The sequence below is a fragment of the Chiloscyllium plagiosum genome, chromosome 3 (assembly GCF_004010195.1).
Source record: "Chiloscyllium plagiosum isolate BGI_BamShark_2017 chromosome 3, ASM401019v2, whole genome shotgun sequence".
Classification (NCBI taxonomy): Eukaryota; Metazoa; Chordata; class Chondrichthyes; order Orectolobiformes; family Hemiscylliidae; genus Chiloscyllium; species Chiloscyllium plagiosum.
In genome coordinates, this window is record NC_057712.1 from 125,460,611 (window position 1) to 125,487,506 (window position 26,896).

The 26,896-nt window shown below is 44.0% G+C and overlaps 1 protein-coding gene across 1 annotated transcript in view; it reads right to left on the bottom strand.

The window, feature by feature from the left end:
- xdh (xanthine dehydrogenase) overlaps positions 1-26,896 on the bottom strand; it is a 143,732-nt gene that overhangs the window by 86,976 nt on the left and 29,860 nt on the right. Inside the window, exons 3-8 of the mRNA XM_043675419.1 lie at positions 21,713-21,770; positions 18,534-18,630; positions 17,116-17,224; positions 15,655-15,781; positions 10,091-10,152; positions 551-625 (exon numbers count right to left, since the gene is read on the bottom strand). Of these exons, the coding sequence (XP_043531354.1) occupies positions 551-625; positions 10,091-10,152; positions 15,655-15,781; positions 17,116-17,224; positions 18,534-18,630; positions 21,713-21,770 (528 nt within the window). The remainder of the gene's footprint in view (positions 1-550; positions 626-10,090; positions 10,153-15,654; positions 15,782-17,115; positions 17,225-18,533; positions 18,631-21,712; positions 21,771-26,896) is intronic.

The window sequence follows — 26,896 nt, forward strand, 5'->3', positions numbered from 1 at the left end:
GGATGTGTAGGTAAGGTGCATTAGTCAGGGGTAAATGTAGAGTAATAGAGCAGGGGAATGGGGCTGGGTGGGTTACACTTTGGAAGGTCGGTGTGATTTGTTGGGCCCAATGCTGGACAGATTCTATGATGTTACGCAGCTGCTCAGGACAAACATCGACACAAGCTACTGTACCAAGGCACATGTCTTTCCAGTGTGGTACCGGGGGCTTTTTCTCCTCTGAGAAAAACATTCCCTTGTTCTGTAAAATGTGCTACTTTCCAGAAAGATCTCTGGCACTCAGCCAATGAATTGATCAAAGCCAGATCACATCATTTGATCCCAGCCAATGGGGTTTACAGGTAAACAACTCCCAGGTGTGTACACCAAACAGTGGCACTCCGTACACCATCTAACTTAGTAGTGGGTGCCTGAATGTCTAGACATCAATGTAAACGTGCCCTGGAAGGTGCATTTATGCCCTGGAAGAAATGCACAAAATGCACATGCAGATGAAAAACCACAGATGTAGCACCAGGAAACTGACTTTACGACATTCAGATATACTCACTCCTAGACGATTAGCTCCAAACTGCCCCTTACAGCAGCCGTTTTCTTTCCCACTCTGACCACAGCAGTTCAATGGCTGGAAAGGAGAAAAAAAGACATGCTTTATTTGGTCAACGTAGGAATTGAAGATCACAAGAGTTTTAACTGAGGCCAGAGTTGAAACTAGCCTGACTGAAATCCCCAGCATGCTTGATTATAGCTGTAAGACAGTCTCGTGGCTATTTCTGCTATTAGCCATCTGAACAAAGAACAAAGAACAAAGAAAATTTACAGCCCAGGAACAGGCCCTTCAGCCCTCCAAGCCTGAGCTGATCCGAACCTACTGTCTAAACCTATTGCCCAATTCCTAAGCATCTGTATCCCTCTGCTCCCCACCTACTTATGCATCTGTCCAGACGCATCTTCAGTGAACCTACCATGCCTGCCTCTACCACCTCTGCTGGCAACACATTCCAAATGTCCACCATCCTCTGTGTGAAGTACTTGCCGCAGTATCCCCCTTAAAGTTTCCACAATGGACCTGAACTCCCAGATCTCTCTGCTCATCAACTTTTCCCAAGGCTCTTCCATTCATTGTATAATTCACTCTAGAATTAGTCTTGCCTAAATGCAACACCTCACATTTGTCTGGCTTGAAAACCATCTGCCACTTTTCCGCCTAACTCTCCAGTCTATCTATATCCTCCTGTATTCTCTGACAGTCCCTTATGCTTTCTGCTACTCCACCAATGTTCGTGTCATCTGCAAACCTGCTGATCATACCAGCAGTGCCTTCTTCCAGATCATTTCTGTATATTACAAACAACAGTGACCCCAACACTGACGCCTGGGGAGCACCACTGGTCACTGATCTCCATTTCGAGAAACTCCCTTCAACTACTACTCTCTGTCTCCTGTTGCTCAACCAGTTCTTTATCCACCTAGCTAGAACACCCTGCACACCATGTGACTTCACTTTCTCTATTAGTTTACCATGGGGAACTTTATCAAAAACCTTACTAAAGTCTATGTATATGACATCTTCATCTATCAACTTGGTCACTTCCTCAAAGAACTCAATTAAGTTGGTAAGGCATGATCTTCCCAGCACAAACTATGTTGCCTATCATTGATAAGCCCATTCTTTTCTAAATATAAATAGATCCTATCTCTCAGTACCTTCTCCAGCAACTTTCCCACCAATGACGTCAGGTTCACTGGTCTGTAGTTACCCAGAATATCCCTACCACCCTTCTTTTACAGGGGGGACAACACGAGCAACCCTCCAGTCCTCCGGCACCTCACCTGTGTTTAAGGATACCACAAAGATATCTGTCAGGGTCCCAGCTATTTCCTCTCTCGCATCCCTCAACAACCTGGGATAGATCCCATCCGGTCCTGGGGATTTGTCCACCTTAATAACCTCTAGCCCACCCAACACATCTTCTCTACTCATGTCAATGTGATCCAGACTAATCAAACTTCTATCTCTAACCTCAACATTCATCATGTTCCTCTCCTCAGTGAACACTGATGCAAAGTAATCATTCAGAATCACACCCATTCTTTCAGGTTCAACACACAGCCTTCTTTCATTATCGTTTAGTGGACCAACCCTTTCTCTAGTTACCCACTTGCTTCTTATATAAGAATTAAAAGGCTTTGGGATTCTCCTTAAAGACTTACTAAATCTATTTTATGACCCCTTTTAGCCCGCTTGATTCCTCGTTTAAGACTTGTCCTACTCTTCTGATATTCCTCCAGGGCCCGTTATGTTCTTAGCTGCCTAGACCATATGTACGCTTCCCTTTTCCTCTTGGCTAGTCATACAATTTCTCCTGTCATCCACGGTTCACAAAACTTGCCTTTCCTATCCTTTGCCTTCAACGGGACATGCCTATCCTGCACTATCTTTAATCGATCTTTGAAAGCCTCCCTCATATCAAATGTGGACTTCCATCAAATAGCTGTGTCCAATCCACATTTCCCAGCTCCTGCCTAATTTTGATATAATTGGCCTTGGCCCAGTTTAGTACTCTTCCCTTAGGACCACTCTCATCTTTGTCGACGAGTATTCTAAAACTTACAGAATTATGGTCACTGTTCCCAAAGAAATCCCCCACCACAACTTCTACCACCTAGCCCGGCTCATTCCCCAGTACCAGGTCCAATATGGCCCCTTCCCTTGTCGGACTATTGACATACTGCTCTAGAAAACTCTCCTGGATGCTTCTTACAAATTCTACCCCATCCAGACCTCTGATGCTAAGTGTATCCCAGTCAATGTTGGGAAAATTAAAATTAAAATTAAAAATTAAAAATTAAAAATAAAATTCAAAGCCATTCCTGAAGAAGGGCTTATACCCGAAACGTCAATTCTCCTGTTCCTTGGATGCTGCCTGACCTGCTGCGCTTTTCCAGCAACACATTTTCAGCCAAAATTAAAATCTCCCATCACCAATACACTATTGCGTCTACATCTTTCCATAATCTGTTTCCCTATTTGTTTTTCGACCTCATGCTCACTGTTGGGAGAACTGTAATACAGCCCCAACAATCTAACTGCACCCTTTTTATTTCTCAGCCCTACCCATAATGCTTCACTACCAATCCCTCCATAGTGTCCTCCTTTAGCACAACCGTGATATCATCCCTGACCAGCAATGCAACTCCACCCGCCCCTTTTACTTCCCTCCCTGTCCTGTCTGAAACATCTATATCCTGGAACATTTAGTTGCCAATCATGCCCTTCCTTCAACCAAGTCTCTGTGATGACAATAACGTCATACTCCCAGGCACCAATCCAAATCCTAAGTTCATCTGCCTTACCCACTATACTCCTTGCATTAAAGTAGAGGCATTTCAGGCCACCAGTTCTTTTGCGTTCATCTGCTGTCTGCCTACTGTTCCCCTTATTAATGCTAACTTCATGATTCTTACAGTCTCCAGTTTCCACCTTGCTGTCTACTTGTTTTCTCTTCTGGTTGCCAGTGCCCTGCCGCATTAGTTTAAAACTGGATTCTGCTACTGTGTTGATCTGGGGCTTGCACAGCCCTTACCCTGGCAGATATGTGGGAAAGGCATGGGTGATGTTCATCTACTTCCCAAGGTCCAACTGGGTTAACATTAGCAAAGAAAGTAGGCCATTCAGCCTGTCGAGCCTGCTGTGCCATTCAGGGTCCACAGTTGATAGTCAGCTTTGACTCCATTTTCCTAATGCCTCCTCAACCCCTTTAGAGCTCTGTCGATTTTATCCTTAGACATACTCAAAGATGCTGGATTCACAAGCTGCTGGGGTAAGGAATTCCAAACATCTACCAAACTCTGGGGGAAGTAATTGCATCTAATCTCAGTTCTAAATGATTGGCCCATTATCCTGAAACTGTGCCCCATTGTCTGACATTCCCTGACCAATAATATTTCCCATGTGAAGGCCTTTCATAATCTTAAAGGTTTCACTGGTACCACCTTTCATTCTTCGACATCCCAGTTTACCCAAATTAATTGGGATTCTTATAGAGCAACACTTTATCCCAGAGAGCCATCAAATGAGCGTTTGATGTTCGATCTCTCGTGTAAGTCACTCCAAAGCCCTGTGCTATCGTAGCCTGGTTCTTGTATTCCAACTCCCTTGCGATAAACGCCAACAAACCATTTGTTTCCCTAATGCTCACTGGACCTGCATGCTAATTTGTTGTGTCCCTTGTGCATTTGTAAGTTTCACATTTTAAACAGAGAATTCTGTTTTTTTTATCAATGTGACCAAAGTAAATAACTTACCACCTCCCTATTTTATACTCTGTCTGTCATCTAGTTGTGAATTCACTTAATAATCCTGTGTTCTCCTCATTATACAGGCAGGCAGTCTTCCTATAACACCATTGTTGTGTTCCAGTGAAACCTGGCTTAATGGAAAATTGTTTAATCGAAATAATGGGGGCTATGGAAAAAGGGATCGACCAGCAAAAAATCATTCCAGATGAAAGGCTTTTGCCTGAAATATCAATTTTCCTGCTCCTGGGATGCTGCCTGACCTGCTGTGCTTTTCCAGCACCACACTCTCGGCTCTGATCTCCAGCAGCTGCAGTTCTCACTTTTACCCAGCAAAAAATATCATTCACAATTGCTCAAAAATCACCCAAAAGCCTAACACATAATGTTGCATAGGTTGAATGAAGCTATAAATCATATATATCACTGAAACAAAAGTAAATTTAACACAGTGCATTTTAAAAAATCTTGTTAGTGCAAGCTGGTCCTTGTCCAGTACCTCTTACTGAAAGCTGTGCTGTTGGCAGCTGACAATGGGCCCACACAGAACAAAGTGGGTGAAATGAACACCGCTGGAATCGTGCTATTGTGAACAGAGATAAACATTCTCAAAACTCCCATTCCTTAATTCCTCAGCGACGTTATCAGCAAATCGTGCTGTGAAGACACACATTATCCAAGAAGTACCTACATTCCCACCTAGCTTAGTACCATCAGCAAACTTTAATACATTTACTGTCTATTTCTCAGTCGAGTCATAGAGATGTACAGCACAGAAACAGATTCTTCAGTCCAACTGATCCATGCCGACCAGATATCCTAGTCCCATTTGCCAGTACTTGGCCCATACCCCTCCACACCTATCCTATTCATATTCCCAGCCAAATGCCTTCTAAATGTTGTAATTGTACCAGCCTCCACCACTTCCTCCGACAGCTCATTTCATACACACACCACCCTCTGCATGAAAACGTTGCCCTTTAGGTCCCTTTTATATCTTTCCCTCTCACCTTAAACCTATGCCCTCTAGTTCTGGACTCCCCCACCCAAGGAAAAGACTTTGTCTGTTTACCCTATCCATGCCCCTCATGATTTTATAAACCTCTATAAGGTCACCCCTCAGCCTTTGACCCTCCAGGGAAAACAGCCCCAGCCTGTTCAGCCTCTCCTTTTAGCTCAAATCCTCCAATCCTGGCAACATCCTTGTAAATCTTTTCTGAACCCTTTCAAGTTTCACAACATACTTCCTGTAGCATGAAGACCAGAATTGCACACAGTATTCTAAATGTGGCCTGACCAATGTCTTGTACAGCCGCAACATGACCTCCCAATGCCTACACTCAATGTACTGACCAATAAAGGCAAGCATAACAAACACTTCTTCACTATCCTGTCTACCTGCAATCCACTTTCAAGGAGCTATGAACTTGCACTCCAAGGTCTCTTTGTTCAGCAACACTCCCCAGGACCTTATCATTAAGTGTATAAGTCCTGCTCTGATTGACTTTTCAATGGGGTACTTTTCCAAGATCAGGAAAGTTTTCTTCAAACTTACCTTCAAGATCACCTTTGTCAATTTAATTGGTTAAGTCTACGTAATGTCACCATCAATATTACCTTGCCTTTGTTACAGGTGCCAATATTTATTTCTCTCCACAGATATTGCAGACCTGTTGAGTTTCTCCAGCGTTATCTGGGTTTGTTTCAGATTTGCAGCATCTGCAGTATTTATTTCTTGCTTAATGAAAAGTACAATGGTAGCATTACAGTTAGGGGCTGATAAACTAGTCCCATTGGCCTTTTCTGACCCTTGTTACTCCCAATCTCTACCTGTACTGATTTTACTTTCTGATTTCCTAGTAAAGATTACTTCACGTCAACATTTCTTATCAGGGCTATTCCTCGTCCCTTTTGATTTCATCTGTCTTTTGAAAATGTTGTGTACCTTGGAATAGTTACTTCCCAACCTTTGTCCCTTTGTAACCATGCGTCTGAATGGAGATAAGATTTAAACTATTTATCTCTATTAATTTCATCACTTTATTTACTTTATGAGAAATGTGCCATGCATTTAAATAAAGCGATCATGGTTTTATGACCATCTCCCACATTTCCTCACTCACTGATGGACTGTCACCTTTAAACTCACTGTCTGATCCTATCTCATGCAATATGTATTTATTGATAGTTAGAAAAGTTTTCATTCCTTCAACTTTCATTTTTGAATTTCTAAATCTCCCTCTTCCTAATCTGTTATTTTAAAGGCAATTTAGTCTAATCTAATCTTATTTGTTAGTGCACTTTTCTATTTGTATGCTCTATCCCTTTCTGTCATACTCTGATTATTATTATTATCATGCGTGATTGCATTTCCCTCCTTCTGTCACGTTTCAAGTCTCCCCTCTTGTGAACATTCACCCTGCATTATTTAGTTTAAAGCCTCCTCTAGATTTACAATCCCACAGAAGACTGGTCCCAGTGAGGATGAGCTGCAGATTGTCCCAACAGCACAGTTTCCTCCTTCCCCAGTATGGCTGCCAGTGCCATCGGAGTCCTAACTCATTTCTCCTTCATCAATCTTGTGTCACGTGCTCCACTCTGAACTTATCTACTCTATGCCGATTGTCTTGTGGCATGGGCATTCACCCAGGGTCATAGAATCATAGCGTTGTACAGCATGGAAACAGATCTTTTGTTTCAACTCACCTGCGCTGACCAGATATCCCAACCCAATCTAGTCCCATTTGCTCGCGTTTGGCCCATATCCTTCTAAACCCTTCTTATTCATATACCCTTCCAGATGTTGTAATTGTATCAGCCTTCACCACCTCCTCTGGCAGCTCATTCCATGCATGTTACACTCTAAGCATAAGAAAGTTGCTCCTTAGGTCCCTTTTACGTCTTTCCCCTCCAATCTTAATCCTATGCTCTCTAGTTTTGGATGCTCCCACTCTAGGGAAAATATCTTGGCTATTTACCCTATCCATACCCTCAGGATTTTATAAACCTCTATAAAGTCACCCCTCAGCCTCTGACGCTCCAGGGAAAACAGCCCCAGCCTATTTAGCCTCTTGCTATAGCTCAAACCCTCCAGCCCTGGCAACATCATTGTAAATCGTTTCTGAACCTTTTCAAGCTCACAACATCTTTCCTGTAGCAGGGGGACCAGAATTGTATGCGATATTCTAAAACTAACCTCACCAATGTCCTATACAGGCACAACATGACCTCCCAACTCCTATATTCAATGTTCTGACCAATAAAGGAAAGCATACCAAACACCTCCTTCAATATCCTATCTACCTGCGACTCCACTTTTAAGGAACTATGAACCTCCAAGGGCTCTTTGTTTAGCAACACTCCCTCAGACCTTACCATTAACTGTACAAGTCCTGCCCTGATTTGCCTTGCCAAAATACAACACCTCACACATACCTAAATTAAAATCCATCTGCCACTCCTCGGCCCATTGGCCCATCTGATTATGGTCCCATTATACTCTGAGGTAACCTTCTTCTCTGTCCACTACACCACAAAGTTTGGTGTCATCTGCAAACTTACGAACCATGCCTCTGTATTCACATCCAAATCATTTATGAAAGATTTAACTTAATTTAATTGCTTCTTCATTTAAACCTCAGATGCTCATTCTCCCTCTCAGAAGAATCCCTTTCATAGCCTCCTCTGTGTCCTTGGTACCCAAGGTGACCACGGCAACTGGTTATCTCCCCAACCACTCCAAATTCACCTCAGGCATTGAGGAGGTGTCCGTAACCTGGCACTGGACAAACAACACAACCTCCAGGACTCAACCACTTGGCTGCTAGCGTCCCCGCTGAGAGTTCCCCAACACCGCTACCTTCCATTTCACTCCAGGCAACTCGAATAGATCCCAGCACTATCCGGCCATGGTCAGTTTGTTCATACTACATGTAACCCCTACTCTCAGTCACATGCACCCATCATAAACTGAACAAATACAGGAACTGAAGACCCCTTGTTCCTACTTCCTGTCCATGATCACTGATTGAGTCTAATGGAGCTAACCTGAGGCATGTGACTGCCTCGTAGAACAAAGTGTTGTAAGTGAGCCTGAGCTTTTAGATTTCAGATTTAACATGTCTAAGATTGACACTTTTAGAGGCTTTTCTTTTAAAATTTGCATGTAGCCAGAGAAAGGGAAAAGATCAATTTTTGTACTGTCTGTCTAACAATTTGAAGACACTGACAAACTGAATAATCAACTTACAATAGATTAGAAGAAACAATCTAATTTTACAATAATTAAACAGTGGGTAATTATTCATCTACATTGAATAAAGGCTTTTATTTTTGTTAAATTTAGTAGGTATGTCTTATTAACCATCTTTTCAAATGGAGCTTGCCCACAGCTTAAGAAAGCAAGTGAGAAAGATGCCTTTAATTTCTTCAGAGCCAGGTTGTTCTTGCATTAAGAAGTACCGCCACATTGATGAAGGAGAGACTGTCCATTCTAAAGCTAAGGTAGCCAACTTAAAATACTTCATGTTTAAAGCAATTTATGCAGATAGAAAGATCCAATTGGATTAACCATAATGAGCAGATTACATTTCAGCAGCAAAGTTTTAATTAAGGGAGGTTTAGCTTCAAGGGCTCACAAAATGAGGATTCTGAGTGCTATGATTTTCAAGAGTTCTCCAGATAACCCAGGGGCAGCAAGGGGCATCTGTGTGAGAAGCTCAGATCAATCTGAAGCAAGGTGTGCATTTTCAGGGAAAGTTAGTCAGGGATCTTCTGTCAGAATGGAAAATTTGAAGAGTTTGTCTCAAGTGAGGATGTTATTCAATCTCTAGATGAATTTAAGATCCAGTGTGACATGTGTCTTGTGTTTCTGATAAATATAATTTATTGTCTTTAGTTATTTCAGTAACCTTTGAATGCAAGTTGACTGTGTTATTTTACTAGCTCATACGGAATATAAAGATATTATTCAGAGGCCAAGAGTTGTCTGATGGTATATCTCTGTCAAACTTGAAACATTTGAACTACTTAGTTTGAAGGGGAACATTTTCCACTTCTAATTGGGGAAGATCAACGAAGTTGAACTGATCTAATTTATGCTTTTAAAACGTTGAGTGTCTATGATGCACCTGTATCTCAGAATCCAGCTCATCAAATCGGAGCAAATGTTCTTCATGTTCCATTATTTCAGGTGAGGTTCACACTGACGTCCAACAATTCCCGTATAAGACCATAAGACCATAAGACATAGGAGTGGAAGTAAGGCCATTCGGCCCATTGACTCCGCCATTTAATCATGACTGATGGGCATTTCAACTCCACTTACCCGTACTCTCCCGGTAGCCCTTAATTCCTTGTGAGATCAAGAATTTAATAAGATAAATATAATTTAATATATTACAGCTGCAACCCTGCCACCTTTATTGTGTTTTATTGGCATTTATACTTTTTATTTTATTGATTATTTATACTAATTAGCTTTCAAATGTAGAAATATCACACAATAATGATGGTTTCCTTATATTAAGTAGGTAATCTGTAGTTTGATACAATCTTTACACTGCACTGGATAAACAGGCGATAAACTAGTGTAGATTTAGTAGTACAAACCTGGTGGGCCAAAGAGCATCTTCCGTACTCTATGATTCTATAAAACCTTTGACAGCCACTGATGTGACTACACCTTCCCTTACATGTTAACATGATTTTATGCTTTGTAATTTGGCTGAATGACCAAACTGGACGTGAGGTTGGCAGGAAAATGTACTCACAGCAATTTGAACTCCCTTACTTTAGCAAAGGTGCTTAATCCCTCGAGGATGGCTCTGTACCCTGTACATCGACACAGGTTTCCTGCAAGCACACAAGAACAGGCAAATTAGCCGTGACTCCCATCTGATCGATCAATAACATTGACAGCACGTGTGGCAAAGACCAAAATTGTGAACCATCAATACACAACTCTGACTAATAACACACGAACAAACGCAAACCTGCATTTCTATATACCAGAAGAACCTCGATTATCCAAAGAAGATCTCAAGGTCTGGTAAAAACATTACATCAAAGAAGTGAATTCCGATTACCTGTCCTGAAGAATATGTGAAAATGTTGGCAAAACCCAAAGAAACAAAAGCAGCTCAAGCAACAGCGACTGTGTTTTCTAACGTAAGGGCTAATTACACAGCTCTTTGCTTTATTCCCAGTCACTTTACCGGGCCGTACATGAAAAGAATGGCAGAGAAAGTAAACGCATGCGCGAGGTGGTGCTTCTGTCTTTCTATCGCAAGACTGAGTTCCCAGAAACTGACAAATGCTGTTGTGATCGTAAAAGCTGGTCGGGACCTTGTTTAATGCTGGGATTTCAGATACTTATGTGACGGTAAGGGTTTAGTCCTTCTCAGTTTAACCTGCAATTTGCAGAATGCAAAGATTAGTTTGTTTAAATAGTACACTCATCAAAATTAGAGATTTAAACAAATCCTCTGGTAGAGCACAGCATTAGATCTTGTTTAAGATCAAGTCGGTTATCCGAATCATCAATTATCCGAATGAAGCAATGCCTGCCCATCTTGTTTGGATAATCGAGGTCTCTCTGTATGCCTTTTACAAGCTCAGGGCTGCTGAAGCATTTCACAGCCACTGAAGCACTTTTAAAGCATGGGCACAGTTATAATACTGGTAATCAGAGTCAAGATTAGAGTGGCGCTGGAAAAGCACAGCAGGTCAGGCAGCATCCGAGGAGCAGGAAAATCGATGTTTCGGGCAGAAGCTCTTTATCAGGAATCAGGAATAATATTGGTAATGTCATGTGCAGTGCAAGTTCCCACACGCTGGGGGAAGCAGTAACTAATAGGTTGGTTGATGCATTGAGTATTTGAGTTATTTGATGAGTGAGACAGGGGTTTGGAGGGGCTTTGAGGGGATTAAGGAATAAATCTTTGCGGGGATGTTTCGAGAGTGTGGCAGACCCTATGTTTCCTCATCATTATTCCATCCTTAGCTGAATTATATTGTAAGGTAAATTTCTAAGCTCCTGTGTTCCGTATGGGAGCCTTACTCTGCAGAAACCTGTATCTGAGAGTCAGCTGCACTGTGGTAACCCCATCTCTACCACATTGTTTCTTCAAGCACAATCTTCCCTATTGGGTAAAACAATGACTTAGCTCTTTTGTTTTGACAGTAGAAGCACTCGCCCAGAGCAATGCACCTTGCTGAGATCTGTGGGCTATTCCACTGCAAGAAGCATCACAGATCGACTTCTCGCCATGGATATGGTGTTATGGTGGAGGTAGTGGGGTTGTGGGGAACTGCTAGTGGAAGGAAGCAGTGTGCAAGAAATTGTCATGACCAGGAGCTAGTTTGGGGCTGGGGTTGAGTCAGGGTTACCTTTTCCCAGGGCTGATACCACATGAACATTCCCTCTGAGCCAGACAGGAATCAAGGTATAACAAGGTGGCATCAGCAACAATGAAGCTGTTGGCTCGTCATTAAAAACCCATTTGCTTTATTTACGTCCTTTAGGATCCCTGCAGAGCAGAAGGAGGCCCCACAGCCCTTTGAGTCTGCACCAACCCTCCAAAGAGCATCCCACTCTTATCCACCCCTTCACAGTAATCCTGGCCAATCCACCTAATCTGTACATCACTGGACTGTGGGAGGAGACCCACGCAGACAGAGGGAGAATGTGCAAACTCAGTCACCGGAGGCTGGAATCAAACCCAGGTCCATGGCGCTGTGAGGCAGCAGTGCTAACCACTGAGCGACTGTTCCACTCAGGAATGAGCCAGAGCCTGACTGGCCTCTAGCTGACTGCCTCTCCACTGTGGTTGATTAGCCTCTGCCTAACTCCAGCTTTGTTTGGTTGTACCACAACGACGTTAGATGGACAACTTCACCAGAGATGCCCACAGCCCAAGTCTGAATGTTCAAACATTTTTCCAGATGAGGCAGATCCCTTGGCCCTTGTGGTTGTGGTTTCAAGGAGGAATTGACAATGTTGAAAAGATCTTTTTTTCACATTTATGTTTGACTTGCTGTTGAGTAAAAATACAGCTGTTAGACCAACTGACGATAGATTTTGCACAAATAATGGGTCACAAGTATCCTCTTATTTTAAACTAAACAAGGGGAGGTCAGCTTACAGCTTGAAATTTCCCACATGTTTATCTCATACATCTCCTCTCTCTCTGTTAATGTACCTACAAAGACCTGGTTACCTTCTGATATATGTAATCATCTTCCAGAGTTAAACTTTGTTAGGTTACAATATGATATGAAGTCTGCACCATTTTAATTTCTCCTGTGTTAGAAATGGGTGAAGGATGAATCATTTCATGTTCGGTTGGAACAGTTTTTATCTTCGAGGTATCAATCTTGCTGCTGACTTCTAACTCCATCTGATTTCTCGTCCTTCAATGAGAGGACTGTGAAATCCCAATTAACCATGCTTTGACCTTCCTCATAAACGTTTGTCTTAAAACTTCACGGTTGTTAAGAGACTGAATTCCCAGCTAATGATTGTTGAACACCATTCATGATCCCGAAGGGCAAATATCCCTCTTTTAATAACAATCACTATTCCATACTTGTGTCTTCCTCATGTCAGTCTATCAACTGGAGAGTTTTGAAACCACAGAAGTAACCTAACATCACAACTTCCTACACTGCTTCTCATTCTTGGCTCAGGTCAAGGTCAGAAGCCTGCACAGTGTGTGTGTGCAGAGCAATCACTCAAAGTGATTTCATCCCCCCCCCCCCCCCAACCGTCCCAAGTGAACAACTGATGGTCTGAGTGAGAGCTTGCAATCCAAGTCAGGATGACCGTTGAGCTCTCGAGGGCAGAAGGCCACGTAATAGCTCTCCAGATAGAAAATATCAACAGGGCGCCATGGCAACTCAGTTGGAGGGCCCTTCAAAAATGGATGTGCCCTTGCTCCAACCTTTGCGATTAAAGAATAGACTCTTTAATAGGCTCAACAGGTCTGGCAGCATCTGTGGGGAGAAAGCAGAATTAGCATCTCGGTTTCGGTGACCCTTCCTCAGAACTAACTGGGGAAGGGTCACCAGACCCAAAACATTAACTCTAATTTCTCTTCACAGGTGCTGCCAGACCTGCTGAGCTTTTCCAGCAACTTTAGCATTCATTATGAATGCCTGGCTCACTTTCAAAAGCTACAATAATCTCAGCTGGGGGCTCTGAGTTCATATTTTGATTTTTATATTGATATTCAATGTAAGTTAACAGCCACAGGCTTCATAATCTCTGACCTACTCTTATAGCCACTACATTTTATATGGCTAGTCCAGTTCAATTTCAAGTCAGTGATAAACCCCAGGATGCTGATAGTGGGAGGTTCAGTGGTAGTTGCATCATGAAAGTGCAAGAGGCAGTGGTCTGATTCTCTCTTGTTAGAGGCAGTTCACTCTTAGCACCTGTGTGCTGTACATATTACTTATGAGCCCAAGCTTGGATGCTGCTCTGGTCTTCCTGCCAAGGACATAGGTGGCTTCAGTATCTGAGGAATTGCTGAATGATGTGCAATCATCGGCGAACATCCCCACTTCTGACCTTATGATGGAAGGAAGGTCATTGATGAAGCAGCTGAAGATAGTTAGGCCTAGGACACTATTCTGAGCTAAGATGGCTGATCTCCAATAACCACGACCATTTTCCCTGTGTGCCAGCTATGTCTCTAACCAGCAGCACGTCAATTTTGCAAGGCCTCCTTGATGACAAACTCAATCAAATGCTGCTTTGTTGTTAAATGTAGTCACTTCTGAAATTCAGCTCTTGCTGAGTATGCTCTTGGGGGTGGTATGATGGCTCAGTGGTTAGCACTGCTGCCTCACAACACCAGGGACCCGGGTTCAATTCCAGCCTCGGGTGACTGTCTGTGTGGAGTTTGCACATTCTCCCTGTGTCTGTGTGGGTTTCCTCTGGGTGCTCTGGTTTCCTTCCACAATCAGAAGATATGCAGGTCAGGTGAATTGGCCATGCTAAATTGTCCCTAGTGTTCAGGGATATATAGGTTAGGTGCATTTATCAGGGGTAGATATAGGGTAGGGGGAATGGATCTGAGTGGGATACTCTTCGGAGGATCAGTGTGGACTTGTTGGGCTGAAGGGCCTGTTTCCACACTGTAGGGATGCTATGAGGAAGTGCTGCTTGATAGCATGAGCATTGACCCTTTCCATCACTTTGACGATGATCGAGAGTAGACCGTAATTGGCCGGGTTGGATTTGTCCTAGTTTTGATGATAGAACATTCTAGGAAATTTTCCACATTGCTGAGTGCACGCCAGAGTTGGAGTTATACTGGAACAGCTTGGCGAGGGTTCTAGCTCAAACCTGGAGGGTGGGTCTTCAGGAGCATTGCTGGAATGTTGTCAGGGCTGTGGACCGATACATATCCAGTGACTTCAGCCTTTTCTCAATGTTACATGGAATGAATTGAAATTGCTGAAGACAGGTATCTATGATGCTGCTGACCTCAAGGGGAGATCGAGATGGATCACCCTTTTGATGCTTTGAGGTGAGGGTTGTTGTAATTGCTACTGATGTGGGCTGGGAGTCCACTTCATTGACCATGGGGATATATTGTGCAGCCTTTTCCTCCAGCGAATTATTTGATTGTCTTCTGCCAGCTTAACATGTTTAGAGGTACAAAGATAAATTTGTTTATTTCTATAAAGAGTAACCACTTAAGGAGATTTAAAAATCATGAGGCTTTCATGGATGGGAGTTTTGTTACAATAAGGATTGTATTGAGGACAGGGTTTGATTTTATCTCCATATAGTTCCAGAGGTCTACCCATGGCGAATACTGGGTGAGTTGACATTATGTTGGCAAATTAGGGCCATAGGGGAGATGGAGAAATTCAGGTTGGATCTGAGTTGCTTTGGGGGGTGAAGGGCAAAGGGGTGTGGGGTTGGGGTTTTAGCAGAGAGGACTAAAGAGCCTAGGATCTTCTAAAAGCACTTGAATTAAACATCTGAGAGCTATAATTAGTCCTTTAACCAGGCTGCCTAGGCACCCAAACTTCCCAATGTCTACCAATTGTTTTGAAAGTTGACAGAGTTGACTCTATCCCCCTGTACCCACTCAGTGACAAAACCTCATCCAGGCATTTTTAAAAAGTCAAGTTAGCCAATTTTCTGATCTGCGTTACCCACCTCTGTAACCAAGTTCTAGGCCATACGTACTGAAGGAAGCCATTTGGCCCGTCAAAACTGTTCCAGAGGCTTTTTGCGTATCAGCCACTTCCCTTCAATGTCTCCTGGACTGCTACTTATGCAAGTCAGGACCCCACCCTGCCCCGCCCCGCTGGTGAATACCCATGAACCTACTTTACCTTGGAGGGTGTCTTCAATCTCCTCCATCGTGGGATCCGGGTTGTTCCGTAATAAAGTGTACACGGACATGACAATTCCGGGGGTGCAGAATCCACACTGGGAGCCGTGGGATTTGGCTATCCGTTCCTGGTGAAGTGAAGCAATGAAAGAAGAAAGTTGACAGTGCTCAAAGTTGGCCAACCATGGCAGGCTTGTGGTAATGGGTGGGTTCGGACTACCCCCATGCAGAGAAACACACATCAGTATGGACTTGATGGTCTGAGTGAAGTGGCTTCCACTGATTTAACAAAGGTGAAGAGAGGAAAATGGAACAGGGTGGGTTTTGTGGGCATGGAATGACTCCTTTTCACTGATGAAAGTAAATGCTGACACTCCCGTTACTCTTTGCCTCACCAGATAAATGGCGAACCAACAAATCATAATGACTAGAAAGGCATCAGTGTTTACCAATTGCCAAGCGCTTGTAATGTTCTTGTCACTTTTACTAACCGTGTGTTTAAAGATTGACAACAGCTCTTGAGATTTGTAGACTAGCCATGTTAACAGAGTTACTGATTGCCTGGAGTCACGCCTGTAGAACTCACTGCTCACTTGATCACTGAGAGGCTATTTCCCACACTCTGCACATGCATGGACCCCTGACCCTCACATAACTTGGAAGTCTGTCACCGCAGGTGCTTGCTGGAAAGTGTAAAAGTGGTGAGGTCAGACAGGCCCATCAGCACCTCTCTGCTGACTCACACAGGAAGTGTGACCACTGGCAAAGATACAGGAAATCTCTCCTCTCTGTGAAACTGGCTCTCAGCCTAAACCCAGAGGCCTCCTCTTGCAGGACAGCTGATGGAGGAACAGTAACATGTTTCAAAGTCAAGCACAAGGTGGTACTGACTACCAGTGGATGCAGCAGGGGGTGGCGTGGGATGGAAACTGAACATGTCCAGAAGCTCCCCGTGTGCACACCTACCTGCTGTTTCCAAGGACTGAAGTAGAGCATCTGGCAAATCATTTTAGTGCTGGCTTTTCAAAGGACTATTCTGACAAACATCACTCCCCTGCACATTCCTCATTGTCCTGCAAATAATTTCCTGTTGTCTTTATCCAATTCACTTCTAAATGTAGCATTTAAATCTACTGCTACCTCACCCTCAGGCAGTGTATTCCAAATCATAATCACTTGCTGTGTTGTTTTATAGCTCTTGGCATTTTAAGATAATCGCCTAAAATCTGTGTCTTTTGACCTTTTAGCTATTGGAAACAACATCTTCTTACTTAGCCTATCAATGAAATCATGATCTTGAACACCTTCTAACAAGTCTCCCCTTACCCTCATCTGCTGTAAGGACAGTCTGTCCAGTCTCTCTGTGCAATGAGCTCTTCCTCATCTCTGGTACCATTCTGGTGGGTTTCTCATGCAAGAGACCCAAGTCAGTCACAGTGCCAGTATGACCCGAAAATCCTACCTGGACCGGGTGAATCCGAGTGGTGGTGCTGCCAATTCCTTCCACCGTAGTCACAGCGGCATGGTGCAGGGAACAGAGTGGTGCAAGGCAGGCATTGATAGCGATATGTCTGGGGTCATTGTGGTTAAGGAAGACTTGTATCACCACATGGTGATGACTAATGCACTGTGGAACAGGCTGTGCCTGGACAGGACGGTACAATGCTCATTCACAGGGGAAGCGATGGGAGTACAATTGCTGAGAGCAATGTGCTGGGAGCAATTTGAAATCAAACGTTTTCCACCACTGGCATGGACTTCCCCTGTGCCATGCATGATTCCAATGTAGACGACTTGACAGAAATTGATTGCTATGATTAGCCAAAAATATTAACATGCACTTGCCAGGATTATAGACAAAGGGTCAGATGAATGTTTATCTTCTTACCTTTCTATGTTGCTTGCTTTTTTTAGCCCCACCTCCAAACACTCCCAATTAGAAATGGATTTTATAATACATGAACATTATGCCCACAATATGAAACATTCGAGCCACGGAATTGTATCTCTGCACCTGCTCGATCCTATTTGTCCCCACCAGAAAGAGTACAGTGCCATAGAATTGATAACGTTGAGTCCAAATCCTGGAATTCCCTCCCTAAGGGCATTGTGGGTTCACTATGGCACATGGACTGCAGTGGCTCAAGAAGGCAGCTCACCACCACCTTCTCAAGGGCAAGTAGGGACAGGCAATAAAGAAAAAAGTGTCCAGGTCCCATGAGTGAATAAAACAAATCTGTTCAAAGTGACACCACCTAAAGCCTTTGCAAGACCTGAAGACTTGAGGCAAGTTTGCTCACAGATCATGAATAAGCGGTCAATCCACCAGGGAGACATTTACAGAAAAGCCTCTTTGAGGACCCAGAGGAAACTCACACAGACGCATGGGAAGTGTGCAAACCTCAAACAGGCAATCACCCGAGGCTGGAATCAAACCCAGGTCCCTGGTGTTGTGAGGCACCAGGGTTAACCACTGAGACACTGTGCTGATCATAATGGTTATCCAATTCGCAAATGGCTTCCAAACAATGGAGGATGACAAAGAGGAGGCAACTGACACATGGGTGGTGTTGAAAACTCTTTCAGAAGGAAAAACTCAGAAAGGACAAATCAAGTGATGCACACTTGTCCAACCAGTCCTTTGTACTTCGAAATGAAGCTCCAATATATTCATTTCTAACTTTTATTGGGTCTTTTTCCCTTAACCTTTCCTCTTGGCATGTTAAGACCTACCAGAAGCAATAGCATTTTTAGTAATTAGAGGGAACTGGCCACTAGACTAACTACTGATGGGACTTTCTACTCTGTTTTCATATCTTCAAAATTAACGTTGAATTTTTATGTAGAGTGCTTCTCCTACACTTGCTTGTGAAAGGATACAGGATCTTCTTTTCGAGAGGGCTATACTTGGAGACCATCACAGTGCAAGAGCCGCATCCTCCTTCTCCACAGCCGAGCTTGGTTCCGGTTAGACCCACTGGCACAGTTACGTTACATTAAGGAAAACAGTTTGCCAATGATAACATTGCGGCTGCAGAGCAGTTGAAGCGGCCCTCCCAACCCAGCACTGTCCCCACGATGGTAGATGGGTTCCACAGCCGCATCAACACTGAAAACAATCTAAGGAGAATGCCAGGTAGCATTGTCCCTGAATAATAAATAATGGGCCTCAGCATGTAGGAGCAGAAGTAGACCATTCGTTCCATCGAGTGTGACTTACCAGAATTGTTTACATTGTGCTGTCATGTTTCCTTGTGAAATCTGGTGACCAAAGAGGTTTAGCAGGTATTTATAGAGAAACGAGTTGGGTCAATGATTAGATTTTCAGTGGAACCATTTGTCCCAGTGATGGATTTATCATGGAATGGCTTGGACTAATGGCAGAGTTTACAATGGGACCAGTGATTGAGTCAAACAATTGTACATCATGGAAACAGACCGTTCAGTCCATGATGACCAGATATCCTATTTGCTAGAATTTGGCCCATATTACTCCAAACCATTCCTATTCATAGACTCATCCAGATCCCTTTTAATGTTGCAATTGTATCATCCTCCACCACTTCCTCTGGCAGCTCATTCCATACATGCACTACTCTTTGCATGAAAACGTTGCCCCTTATGTCCTTATTAAATTTTTCCCCGCTGATCTTAAATCTTTGCTCTCTAGTTTTGGACTCCCACCCTCACCCCACCCCATCCCTGGGAAAAGACCTTGTCTCCCTATCCATGCCCCTCATGATTTTATAAACCTCTATAAGGTCACCCCTCAGCCTCTGACACTCCGGGGAAAATAGTCCCAGCCTGTTCAGCCTCTCCCTATAGCTCAAATCCTCCAACCCTGGCAACATCCTTGTAAATCTTTTCTGAACCCTTTCAAGTTTCACATCTTTCCTGTAGCAGGGAGGCCAGAATTACACACAATATTCCAACAGTGGCCTAACCAATGTTCTGTACAGCTGCAAAATGACCTCCCAATTCCTGTACTCAATGCTCTGACCAATAAAGGAAAGCATATCAAACGGTTTCTTCACTACCCTATTTATCTGTGACTCCATTTTAAAGGAACTATGAACCTGCGCTCCAAGTTCTCTTTGTTCAGCAACACTCCCCAGGACCTTACCAATTAGTGTATAAGTCCTGCCCTGATTTGCCTTTCCAAAATGCAGCACCTCGCATTTATCTAAATTAAACTTCACCTGCCACTCCTTGGCCCATTGGCCCATTGGCCCTTTGGCCCATCTGATCAAGATTCTGTGTACTCTGAGGTAACCCTCTTTGCTGTCCACTACACCTCCAATTTTGATATCATTTGCAAACTTACTAACCATACCTCCTCTGTTCACATCCAAATCATTCATATAAATGACAAAAAACAGTTGGGTTAGTGAAGGAGTTTACTGTGGAACCCGTTAGATTGGTGAAACATGCAACATGAAACAATGTCCAGCTTCCACACAATATTTACCCACTATAGAATGAAACTGTAGCAACTAAAATCAATGTGAGAAACAAGAAGGTTCAATACAGTAACCAAAAAATAGATGCTAAATCTAATCTTATCCGACCTTTTACATTACCTTAAATCAAGTGCCCAAGCCTTGGAGAAGGTAAGCATTACAAGGATCTTGGACCATCTGTGATCGTCATAGCAATCAGAAAAATTGGAACAAATTGTGAATCTTCTCTCTGGAAAAGCAAAGACTCTAGGGGTGTTCTGCTGAAGATTATTGGGATTGTGGAAGTGTTTGATAAGGTGGACATCAAAAGGATGTTCTTGTGGGGAGACCAGGGCCCACAAATAAAGAAGTCCCTGATAAATCCAACAGGGGATTCAGGAAATACTTTTTTTGACCTAGATAATAGTAAGTGTTTGCAGCTGGCTACTGCACGGACTGGCTAGTAGAGATGCTGTAGCAAGAAGCTCGATCAGTAAAAATTAATAGATGGCTAAGTGAAGGAATTAGATAGACAATAATGGGAAGAAACGTATAAACATTGGCTGGTGAGGCTGGATATTCTGTCTCTGTGCTACAGGTTGTATATGAGTCAATGATAATTTGGGTTGTGTGATGAAGCTGCTCCTTTAACAAGGTTAAGCAGTCCTTGGTTTTTTTTATAAGAGAGGCCGTAAATGACACAAACTCCAAAAGGTCAGGCTTTTAGGGCCAATTTGGTAATAGCTAACAGATACTGCCTCAGTCGGAGTCTTTCAAGTTTAAAAAAAAAGCCATTGTATGTTGAAAGGGGAGTGGTCAGTTCCTCCAGCTCAGCTTCTCTCTGGTTTGGTTTGGTTTTTGGCTGTAGTTGGGAAAAAAAAGCTGCTGGACCCACAGAACCAGGTGCAGGCTGGTCCTGTCTCTCTGACCTCTCTGCTGTCAGACCCTGGGTTTGCTTTTACCTTTTGTGCCAAGGGCTGTTTATGGGGATTGTCGCAAGTATTTGGAACAGCATCATTAAGTTGGGATAGTCTGTTGGGTTTTCGGAGAGGTTAAGTTATTCGGTATTCTGTTTTCTGTTGTTAGTATTTCTTTCAGTAATCTTGTAAATAAATTCTGTTTGGTTTAAAACTACGTGGCTTGACCAGCTGATTCTCTCCCAGAATATCCACCTACATAAAACAACTAGCAAAGATAGGGTCTGGGCTAGCTTCTTGAAATGTTTTGAGGGGTCTGGCCTTGCCCATAACCGGCTGTCATATTAATTATGAGGTTGTAACATGGTCCAAGGTTGCAGCTTGTGCAACTAATTTGTGCAAAGTGACTGCCAGATATCCTGACCGCCGCAGATTGGGAAGAAGATCTGTGACTTGGTTTCACTGGCTTTTATCACCAATTGTTCCCAAAATCTGTTGATAGCGCATAAGCAGAAATGAGAAGATTGCTTTAGGCAGTGAGGTATAGAAGGGAATATGTTTAATGGAACAAACTTTTGACTGCAGAGCTGAGAATGCCCAGGGAACAGAAGTTTCAGATTTGGGATTCATTACAAAAGGTTGAATCAAGTTTAATGCTGGAGTGTTCTCACTTGTCCAAACTCAAGTCATCTCTCATGGATACATTTTCTCCTCAGATAGGTTAGAAGGTTCAATTCCGGATCCACATTTTTCTCCACAATCTGTAGGAAGCCAGACCAAAACAATCAGATGGTTTAGCCTGTAAGCGCCATTTATTTTTAACAAATTTAAACATAGTATCCCTATAGTGTGAAAACAGACCATTCAGCCCAACAAGTCCACACTAACTCTCTAAACAGTATCCCAACTAGACCCATTCCCCATGACTGGTGTAACTTACCTACACACTACTGAACACCATGGGCAATTTAGTGTAGCCAGTGCACCTGACCTACACATCTTTGGATTGTGGAAGGAAACCCATACAGACACAGGAAGAATGTGCAAACCCCACACAGACAGTCACCCAAGGCTGGAATCAAACCTGAGACCCTGGTGCTGTGAGGCAGCAGTGCTAACCACTGAGCCACTGTGCCACATTATTCTGTTAGCCTCTTCATCAATCCATTAGCTGACAAATCAAAATGGCAGCAACCATTTGAGGTGGAGCACCTGCAATTCCTTCAAGTTTAATAGGCCTCCCTTCCCTCATCAGCTAGGCAGCTGCGTCTCCCAGGATTCAGGTCATAAGATACACACAATATAAGGGCCAGTCAATGGCGATATAATCACCTTCAACTACATTTCTTGCTGCCCCTATACTTGAGTACCTTCCTGCACCATGGAAGGATGAGGTTTGCAAACCTCATCCTTCAAGACCCTCTTTCATTCAAACATCTCACATCCACCGGGCCATTGCAGTGATTTCCACTCCTGTCTTCCCGATCCCCTAGCCTGCCCATTGTCTCTGACCATTGGCCATAGCAGGAGAAAGTGAGGACCGCAGATGCTGGAGATCAGAGTTGAGGGTGTGGTGCTGGAAAAGCACAGCAACCGAGGAGCAGGAGAATCAATGTTTCAGGCAGAAGCCCTTCATTGGGAATGAGGTTTGTGGTCTCATCACCACCAGAGATATATTTCCCTCCCCTCCCTTATCCGGTTTCCACAAAGACCGTTCCCTCTGCGACTCTCTTGTCTGGTCCATGACACCCTTCAACCCACCCTCCCCTCCCACCACCTTCCCCTGCCACTGCAGGTATTGCAAAACCTGCGCCCACACTCCCCCCTTACCTCTGTCCAAGGCCCCAAAGGAGCCTTCCACATCCATTAGAGTTTTACCTGCACTTCCACACATGTCATTTACTGTATCCGTTGTTCCCGATGTGGTCTCCTCTACATTGGGGAGACAAGACGCCTACTTGCAGAGTGCTTCAGAGAACATCTCCAGGATGTCCGCACCAACCAACCTCACCGCCCTGTGACTGAACACTTCAACTCCTCCTGCCACTCTGCCATCGCCACTCCCTTACCACCTGACTCCTGGAGGAAGAACACCTCAAGTTCCACCTTGGGACCCTGCAACTGCACGGGACCAATGTGGATTTCACCAGTTTCCTCATTTCCCCTACCCCCCACCTTATCCCAGTTCCAACCTTCCAACTTGGCATCGCCGTCCTGACCTGTCCTACCTGTCCATCTACCTTCCCTATCCACTCCACTCTCCTCTCCGACCTATCACCATTACCTCCTCCCAATTCCCTCCAGCCCCACTCCTTCCAATTTATCTCTCTACCCTGAGGCTCCCAGCCTCATTCCTGATGAAGGGCTTTTGCCCGAAACGTTGATTTTCCTGCTCCTCGGATGCTACCTGACCTGCTGTGCTTTTTCCAGCATCCCACTCTTGACATTGGCAATATCAGAAGATCCCCTCCTCAGAGGTATGACCACCTTCTGGTTCAAAGCATGCAGGGAAATGATGTGCCATAGTGCCTGTTGTTCAGCCTCCAGCTAACAAAATGTGGGCCAAAACTGCTCTAACTACCAACATCCCCTACCGTCACGTTTGCCTTGCAGCACAATGGTATCCAGGAGCTCCCACATAATGCAGCCTTGATACACCACCTGAACTGCCACTCCTAGTGAAATTTAATTACTTAAATATATTATTCATTCAGACAAGTCACCTTTTCATCTTTTTAAAAATGTTATCACCAATTTGTCTGCCATGTTAGCATTTAAGAATTGAAAAGAACTTATCCATTTACCAGGCATTAACCATTCTCTGTAGTACATGAAGTGAATAGCAAAATGTATTCATGACAGGAAATTGACAAAAGTCTCCCTGCCACTGTCCTTGTTCTTTAGATTAGACTAGATTAAATTACTTACAGTGTGGAAACAGGCCCTTCAGCCCAACCACTCCACACTGACCCTTCGAAGAGCAACCCACCCAGACCCATTCCCCTACATTTACCCTTTCACCTAACACTACAGGCAATTTAGCATGGCCAATTCACCTAACCTGCACATCTTTGGACTGTGGGAGGAAACCAGAGCACCCGGAGGAAACCCACACAGACACGGGGAGAATGTGCAAACTCCACACAGACAGTTGCCCAAGGTGGGAATTGAACCGGGGTCCCTGGTGCTGTGAGGTGGCAGTGCTATCTTCTGGGCGATAGAAATTGTAAATGTAGAAGATACTTCAAGCTGTCCCTCTAAGCCATGGATCCACATGGAGCTAATATCATCATTCCTTCAGCGTCAGTGGGTCAATATGCTGAAACTCCCTCCCCATTGTGCTGCACCAACAGCACATTGACTGCAGTGGTTCAAGAAAGTGGTTCACAACCATGTTTTGAAGAGCAATGGGACTCCTCCTTTTATGGGGTGACACAATGGCACAGTGGTTACCACTGCTGCCTCAGAGACCTGGGTTCTATTCCACCCTCAGGCAAACTGTTGTTGTGGAGTTTGCATGTTCTCCCTGTGTCTATGTGCTTTTTGCTCTTGCAGTCCGAAGATGCGCAGGTGAGGTGGAGTGGCTGTGCTAAATTGCCCATAGTATCCACGGATGGGTTAGCCATGGGGAATGCCGAGATAGGGTGGGATGCCCCTTAGAAGGTAGGTGTGGACCTGATAGACTGAATGGCCCGCTTCCACATTGTGGGGATTCTATGATTGTGAATGGGTGACTCATATTGGCCTTTCCAGGGACGTCCAAGTCCGTGAAAAGGTGACACAGACATCAAGGCCCCAGTGGTGAAGAAGATGAATGTTTGACATTGGAGAGCAGAATAATGGGGCCAAAATTCTCCAGGGTCTTCCTTTGTAAATCTCATGCTCCCTGTGGAAGTTGCCCTTTTTCCTCGTAAGGAGCAGAATTTGTATTAAGGGATGTTTAGATTTAAGAGGAATGCTGTGGATTGGAATGGAGATTGGTGAGTGGGGAGATGGGGAGGTGTGTCTCTGTCCACCAGAGGCAGGTGTGAACACCAACTGGAGGCCAGTTGCCCGGGAGGAGAGGTCAGGAATGTGAAGGTAGGTTTGTCAAACCCTCTGAAAGGCACTGAGGTGCGCTCCCACTGACACCACGGTCAGCCAGGACAGGGATGTAATCTGTGGTGCCCCATTTGAACAAGCAAATTTATTTGTAGCTTTGCATTTGAGTGGCAACAGAAAGAAAATCTTCATTGACCATCTCAGGTTGCCTTGAGGCCATTGAGTGTCACCCGTTGAATATCTGCCTGCTGGAAGTCCCAAGCAAAGAGGTGGCTGGGGTGACACGTTAACATTCCATGAAGGAAATGAGTAAACAAATTGGATTTTTACAACATTCAGCAGTCTAGTTCAACAAGGTTCCCCATGGGAGACAGATCAGCAAGGTTAGATCTCATGGAATACAGGGAGAACTAACCATTTGGATACAGAACTGGCTCAAAGGTAGAAGACAGAGGGTGATGGTTGAGGACTGCTTTTCAGACTGGAGGCCTGTGACCAGTGGAGTGCCACAAGGATCGGTGCTGGGTCCACTACTTTTCATCATTCATGTAAATAATTTGGATGTGAGCTTAAAATGTATAGTTAGTAAGTTTGCAGATGACACCAAAATTGGAGGTGTGGTGGACAGCGAAGAAGGTTACCTCAGATTGCAACAGGATCTTGATCAGATGGGCCAAGGGGCTGAGGAGTGGCAGATGGAGTTTAATTTAGATAAATGCAAGGTGCTGCATTTTGTGAAAGCAAATTTTAACAGGACTTATACAATTAGTGGTAAAGTCCAAGGGAGTGTTGCAGAACAAAGAGACCTTGAAGTGCAGATTCATTGCTCCTTGAAAGTACCGTCACAGGTAGATAGGATAGTGAAGAAGGCGTTTGGTATGCTTTCCTTTATTGATCAGAGTATTGAGTATCTGAGTTGGGAGGTCATGTTGTGGCTGTACAGGATATTGGTTAGGCCACTGCTGGAATATCGCATGCAATTCTGGGCTCCTTCCTATCGGAAGGATGTTGTGATACTTGAAAGGGCTCAGAAAAGATTTACAAGGATGTTGCCAGGATTGGAGGATTTGAACTATATGAGAGGTTGAATAGGCTAGTGCTGTTTTCCCTGGAGCGTCGGAGGCTGAGGGGTGACCTTACAGAGGTTTATAATATCATGAGGGGCATGGATACGGTAAATAGACAAGGTCTTTTCCCTGAGGTGGGGGAGTCCAGAACTAGAGATCATAGGTTTAGGGTGAGAGGGGAAAGATATAAAAGAGACCTAAGGAGGATCTTTTTCACGTACAAGGTGATAAGTGACTGGAATGAGCTGCCAGAGGAAGTGGTGGAGGCTGGTACAATTACAGCATTTAAAATGCATCTGGATGGGTATATGAATAGGAAAGGTTTGGAGGGATTTGGACCAGGTGGGACTAGATTGGGTTGGGATATCTGGTCGGCATGGACGGGTTGGACTGAAGGGTCTGTTTCCGTGCCGTATATCTCTGTGACTCTCTGACTCTATCTGCTCATAAATGACCAGGTTTAACCAAATTTCGTTTGACAATAGGAGAGGGGGAATGGGACTAACTACAATGGTCTGGTAGAGACCCATTACAGACACAATGAACCAAATGGCCCTGTTCTGGGAAGTAGCCATTCTATATTTCTATTCCATGATAGTGGGACTGCTGTGATTCAATCCAGTAACCTTGGTTACCAGTAAATATTAAAAGAGAAATATGATGTCCAGCAAGATCAGGAAACACAAGGACAAAAACCTAGCCAAAGTCATATGTTTTAAGTAAGGAGCATCTCACAGGAGGAAAGAAGGAGTGGAGAAGCAGAGACATTGAAGTAGATA